Here is a 6,861-nt window from a genome sequence, read left to right on the forward strand (position 1 = left end):
CTTCTTTTTTCAGGTCTTCACATTTAATTGCTATCAATAGTGTTGTATCAAATCCTTAAGTAGTGAAACAAATTTTAAAAGTGCAGAGATAACACAAAAGCAATATACTTGGATAATGTTTATATAAATACACTCTTTCTAAATTGTCTTCAATGTGAAAGTTTCACCTCAAATGGGCAAAATTTACTGCTCAGCAGTGGAACAGAAATAAGAACTCATAACACATGCATTCTACCAACACATATTTAAAAAAAAAAAAAGCCACCTGTATTATACCTGTTGTCATGGTATCTGTGCGGATGATGCTGTAAAACATCTTGCAGGAAACGCTCCATCAAGCTACTGGTACCCATACGATTCCTACAGTAAGTGGTAAAATGTCTGTGCTGAGAGCTGAAAATATGCTGGTGAAAGATAAAACAGATCACTAGTTTAATACTACTGTTAACACACTGGCCTGTTCCTAAAAATTACTGCCCAGGTTAAACATTACACTGTTGCCCAGGTTAAACATTACACTGTTGCTATGAAAATATTTAAATAAAAAGAAAAGTCTTCAGCCTTTTCTACTTTAAGGCCTTGATTCAATGAGATTTTTAAGCATGCTTAGGGAGTCTCAAATAATAATAAAATGTATTGAAATCTTTCTGAGTTGGAACCTAAATTAGCAGCTCTGACAGCTGCTCACAAGTCTCTTGTAACTAGTATAAATACTCTAAATGTATCTATAAATGACTTAAAATATTCTTCAACTTCATATGAGTAAACATCCTATAATTCACTTGAATTAAGGAGAATTTTCATAAGCATAGAAGATTAAATAGACTTCTACTTTCTAATTAGAAAAGTCTAAAAGACAGGAGACTGACAGAGTTAAAGAACAGAAAATAGCTGATCAAATGTCTTCAGCCTTGATATCTAACGTATTAACCCTAATACTTTAAAATATATACTGATCTCAAGATTAAAGCCACAGAAATAAACCTAATGGATGCAATGCACAGCAGCATGCCACTTCAGAAAAGCAGACTGCAGTAGCCATGCCACTCCACCAGCATCTTTTCAACAGGTAACAGATAAGAAGGGTACCTTCTTTTCAGTGTACACATTGTGCAATTCACAAATTGATTATTTTTCATTCAGTATTGGTTGTTCAGTGTAGAGACTGATATTTTATAAGCTGATAAAGCATTTTGGTACTCCTTGCTATCTGTTGCTGAATTACGCAGAAGCCTTCTCACCTGTTCCAGATTACTGTAGTGTACGTGGCAACAGTTGCAGTATCCTTGTCTATTTTGCACAGTGGCTACTCCTGGCCGAGGATGTTCTTGACCTCTTGTGTGTAAACTGAAAGAAGCAGGTAATATTACCAAGACATGTTGGATTGTTTAATTCATGTTCTTAACATAGAAATTCTAAATATCTATCTTACTATAGAGCTGGAACAAACTTGCAAGATAAATGTTTCTATTTCAGAATTGTAATGGCAAGTAGGACTACATATTTTAAGGTATTCCCAAGCAAATTTCGCTAAAGAAAATTTTTCTTAATTGCAGAACAAAGGATAACAGGTTGAAGGCACAGCTAACACAAATGCTTATTTCAGTTCGCTGAAATCTGAAGAGAACTGTCTCTCCAGAAAAAGGCAGAGACATCTTTTCATTCTTCTGTTTTTTAGTATTGTGAAATTAAAAAAAATAGACCAAAGACAAAGAAATCTTGACACCCACACATTACTTTTGGGCATTACAATGCACCTTCCCCACAGTTTTTAATAGTATGTGGGTACAAGATGAAAAGGATGTCCATCATACACTTGATCTATACTGTGTCACTGTCATCCATTACACAAGATAACAGATAAGGTTGAAAAAAACATTCTTCCTGTTTTACTTGTGTAAGCAGTAAGCTAGATGCCAGTTAGATCATCACCTAACTTACCTGCTATTGCTGTCCTGTTGTAGAGAGCCTTCAACACCATGTCTTTCAATTCCTAAAGAAAACAAACAAACAAACAGAATATCAAAGAGATGGAAGAGTTCTACCTGCAATTAGTTACTTCTCTTACACTGCATTTGTCAAAATTACTATTTTAAAGGAAGATAAAAAATTTAGTAAGTTCAAGAAAGCATGTAGAGAGAGATCCTTTTGTCCTCAAAGGTCCTCTAAGAGCTTCATAAAACAAGCTTTACTCTTTCATGGTTGAGGTGAGTGGGAATTTTTCTACTGATTTGTCTGGAATCAAGACTAGGCAATCTACATTTATACTGCTACATCCGTGATCACTGAGATAAAATGGAGCATGTCTTAAAACAGCTTATTACAGGACAAGAAAATTACGTCTACATGGAAACTCTGTGGATGATTCAGAAGTCACTTCTTCCATCTAAGTTCTGTAATGAAATTTAGGAAATCAAAATAAGCAATTGAAACTACAAGGTGAACTAATGCTTCTACTGTTAATTATTACATTTAAAAAAAAAGAGTAACTGCAACACAAACATCTGCTTTAAACTTCTCACCTTGTGCTGAAGAAGCAGAAGCTTCATCAGATGGTTTGATTCTGTCAAACATCTGTAAGTAAAAAAATAAAAGAACTGAGAATAAAAAAAAAAAACACAACACAGTAAAGCCCATCTTCAAGTTCATCCTTCAGTCCAAGCTCCAAGCTGTTCAGAAGCACTGCATTGTTTCAGCTATAGGCCAAGACTTGACTTAAATGAAGCTGCATTGTAAAAATAAATTTCTGCTTTACTAGGTTACCCTAATATTATATTTAACAATGCATGTTAGATTTCATAGAAGGGGCTAATTTCTGATCTAATTAACGAAGTCAAATACTATACTTATGAACACAGCTTAGACTCTGTTAGGTTATTAAGCAATAACCTTGTCAAATTCATTTAATTACTTAATTTCCTAAGTTGCCTTTACAATAAAGATCAAAGATGTATGCTAATAAAAACCATACAAGACCTAGACCACACAAAATAATTATCCAGGCTGGAAAAGTAATCCTTGTTGCTCAAAAGACCTGCAAACCAATACTGAATCCCACAATTTTTATTTAAAACATGACTGCAGCAACATGCAGTTACATGCTTTAGGCTGCCTAAACACAAAGGACTTCTGAGTTTCACACAGTCCTTTTACATTATGGAATGCAAGCATAAAATCAGCTTTCTAGTACAAACCTTAGAGTCATCAACCTTCTTCATCCACCAAAGCTGACTCCAGACTAGCAAACAATAAATGTCGAGCAGGAGGCCATTGGCAGTGCAGGACACTTATCTTTTCTCATCCCATCTGGCAACAATGAAGTTAAAGAGCCTTTTAAAAACAGAGTTAATAATGCATGTTTTCCATGCCCTAAGGCATGTAGATTTTTCTGCACCACTTTGCAAACACGTCAGTCAGTAAAATGAATAAATCTCTTTTTGAAGTCTGCAGTACATCCTTCTTTTTTATTATGGAAGTTGTTTTGACAGTCTTTCCTACATAAATGTTAACCGTTCCTTCTGGAATAACTTTGTTCCTTCTTTCTTCCTCATAGTCCCTATGTATCAAATATTGTTGTCATTTTGGATGCTAGCACTAGTGAAATTAAGTATACTTCTACAATAATAGAAAACAAATTCCTCATTATTAACCAAATTGAAGTGAATCTATTTTGAGCATCATTCATGAACCTGCTCAGAAAAACAATGTTTTATTTTGCTTATCTTACATAAACTAGTTAGATATTGCAATAATACATTAATTGGAAATTTCACAGTAGGTTGGATGTTCAAAGCATTTTATAAATTAATCATTACATACTCAATGAAGTATTATCTTTAGCATTACAGACAGGAAAACACAAAGGCCGCAATAATTTGCACAATCACTGTCACCAGTGTCACAGTGAAAGTACCACATCCTGTCTCAAAACTCAGGACTTAGCAATTCTTAGATCTGCTCTCGGCTTACCATTTATGTAATTGTGGGATGATAAAGTTTCAAATCAACCACTTTTACTTTTTATCCTTTATAAACTGTTTTTACAAGAATCATTCCTTCCCTTCTCCTTTCCTGTTCTCATATATGTAGAAAAGATGCCCCTATATGAGGCTACATACCATCAGGCTTGACAGATGCGTGGTTTGTTGTTTGTTTTCTTTAAACTTGTTCTGCTCTTTCCCCAACTATGCACTGCTTGTTATAAAATAGCAGGGCTGTTATAGCAGTTATGGTCAGAAGGAATATCTTAATATCTCAACTCGAAAAAAAAAAACAAACCAAAAAACAAACCAACAAACCACCCAACCAACACACCGGACTCGTTCTCCTTCCCATAGTGTATCAATTCATGTAATAATATTAATTAAAAAAACAAACAAACCCCACCCAGCTGTTCTTATAAACCTTCTCATCAGGCAACTGAGAAAAAGCTTTCTTGGTAGATCAACTGATCTCAGTCACACTGTTCAGTGTCCTATACACAGCTGGGATCCAAAAACCCACAAGACTGTCTTTCATGAATGATGCTTTATGGAAAATAACTTGTTCCACGTGCCCGAAGTCAACTTACTGATTTTTTAAGGTCTTACTATATATAGATATTCTTAAGATAAAGCTACAAATGTGGAGTGCAGTAAGAGTGTAGCAACCACAGAGGAGGCTACCCCATTGACAAGGCGGTCAGACTGTCAGCAGGGGACACCACAACCACTCATCCCCATCCACTGCCCCGAAACTGGATTAAAGCAACTCAATATACAAATATCTAGTTTCATCTTAGAGATGCCTGGCAGTGGCAACTGCAATATGTTGGAGGATAACTACTACAATGGTTTATTACTTCCTTATTTCAAGGAATAATTTCAATGGTGGTGCGCTACTGAGAGTTCACTCATCTGCAAGTACAATTCTGTACGTTACACCCGTAGGTGAAGACACAGACTCATGCACGTTTAAGCCGAGCTAGGAGAGTAGTAACTTTAAACAGTACAGGACTATGAAAATAACTGTACTGAATTACTCCAGTATGGATGTCCTCATCTTTCTACAGTTCAAGGAGATTCGATGGACCAGATTTTCTCACTGGAGGAGGGGCATGTTAAGTAAAACTTGTAGAAGCCTGGCTATCACTTAGTAACTGACAGAAAAACATCAGAGGAAGATCTTTCAGAGATATTTATGTACAAAGCTGACAAGAGAGGAAAACCTATTCTCTTTATTTCAGTGTTTTATAAGAATACTAGCGTACAGGACAAAGAAAAAAAATCTGAACTTAAACTATATACAGCTTGCTTACCATCTGAAGTCAAGCTCAAACCACAGGCTAGTAACATAAAGGAAATCTGCTATATAGATGCCTTATTTATGGCGGTTGGACTAGATGACCTTTAGAGGTCCCTTCCAACCAGAACTATTCTATGATTCTATGTTGCCAAAATCTGGACAATGTAACTGCAATCCTTACTTTATCAAAACAGAAACTACAGCTATAAATCCACAAAGGATTTTTCAGATGTCTGTGCAAAGCCTGCAAAATTCCAGCTTAGTTAAGATACTTCCAACTGTAAATATCTTAAACTGTTGGATTAAAACAGTAAATATCTGTACAAGTTTTAGCTTAAATACTTTACCACTGAAAAATCCTGTAAATGGTAACAAATGTAAAAACAACTAGCTACATACAGAAATGTTTGATTTGGTAAATTTCTAACCAGGCTACTTTAGCTGTCTCTAACACCAATGCTTCTTTTTGGTTTTATCAAATTACTCTGCGTACAGCAGCCAGAGGATGAAAAGCCTCAGCCAGTCCCATTTAACAAGAGAAATTCATAAAGAGGCAACCAAAAGGCATGAAATGTACACATAAAAAAACATCAGTGGTGCATTCTGATAGTATATAAGTGTCAAAGGCATCAAAGAAACTCTCCAGTGTCACTCCTGCACTGCAACAGGCAAAATATAAATAAAACCGGGCAAAAAGGCCAATTAAAACTACTCCTCCAAAAACACCTCACGAAAACCTCTACTGGCCCTTCACTTGAGAAGGTCTGCCTGTGCTGGGTAGACAGAGGGAAAAGAAGACGAAAAATTCTCCCTTAAACAAAGTTATCTGTCTTCCAACAGCATTAGCACAAATAGGGAGGCGATAACTTATTTCAGGAACTGCTTTTGCCACACAGCACCAGCTCGGACTGCGGGTCCCGTCCCTGCCGAGCGGCGTGTCCGCAGTTCCCCCCTCGCCCCGTCTCACCGCCCAGCCACCGCCGCCCGGGGCGGGGCCGCAGGCAGCTCCCAGGGCCCGCCGCCGGCTGAGAGGGGCAAAGGCCCGCTGTATTTTGAGGGAGCTCCGCCGCGCATAGCCGAGGCGCCCGCCCCTGCCGCAAAGGCTCCCCGCTGCAGAAGGGGCTGAGGGGAGCACCCACACGCGTTAACGCGCACGCGCGCGCAGGAGATTCGCCGAGCAGCGCGCGAACCCGGCCCCAACGGCCCCTCCCGCCCCCAGCCGGCCTCCTTCCCTCCGCGCGGCACGGCCGTGCGCATTCCCGCTGCTCCCGCCGCCCGGCTCCCTCGCCGGCGCCGTCTCACCTCCATCACTTCCCCATGAGCTCTTCCGTGCCACGCTGGGGTCAAGGGACGCCATTCTGTGCTTCCTCCTCCGGGTCGGGTCGGCGCGGTGGGGGCGGAGCAGAGGGCTGCGCTGGGGGAGGGGAGGGGAGGGGAGGGGAGGGGAGGGGAAGGGCAGGGCAAGGGCAGGGCAGGGCAGGGCCGGGCCGGGCCGGGCCGGGCCTGCTGTTTCCCGCCCGGGCCTGAGCGGCTGCGCCACCGCGCCACCGCTCGCTGCCCGCCTTCGGGCGCCCGCTT

General features: G+C 39.7%; 1 protein-coding gene across 4 annotated transcripts in view; it reads right to left on the reverse strand.

Annotated features, from left to right (window-relative positions):
• The window catches only part of ZDBF2 (zinc finger DBF-type containing 2), a 29,927-nt gene extending 23,276 nt beyond the window's left edge, over positions 1–6,651 (reverse strand). Inside the window, exons 1-7 of one of the 4 annotated variants that reach the window (XM_076342419.1) lie at positions 6,586–6,651; positions 4,119–4,191; positions 3,195–3,306; positions 2,523–2,574; positions 1,942–1,993; positions 1,242–1,347; positions 277–404 (exon numbers count right to left, since the gene is read on the reverse strand). In XM_076342419.1, coding sequence (XP_076198534.1) covers positions 277–404; positions 1,242–1,347; positions 1,942–1,993; positions 2,523–2,574; positions 3,195–3,218 — 362 coding nt within the window. In that variant the 5' untranslated portion in view covers positions 3,219–3,306; positions 4,119–4,191; positions 6,586–6,651. Of the gene's footprint in view, positions 1–265; positions 405–1,241; positions 1,348–1,941; positions 1,994–2,522; positions 2,575–3,194; positions 3,307–4,118; positions 4,192–6,585 lie in introns of those variants that run through there. The other 3 variants (XM_076342420.1, XM_076342421.1, XM_076342422.1) reach the window with 3 other exon arrangements.
• Between the last annotated feature and the right edge of the window lie 210 nt (positions 6,652–6,861).

This window comes from Aptenodytes patagonicus, chromosome 6 (assembly GCF_965638725.1).
Source record: "Aptenodytes patagonicus chromosome 6, bAptPat1.pri.cur, whole genome shotgun sequence".
Lineage (NCBI taxonomy): Eukaryota > Metazoa > Chordata > Aves > Sphenisciformes > Spheniscidae > Aptenodytes > Aptenodytes patagonicus.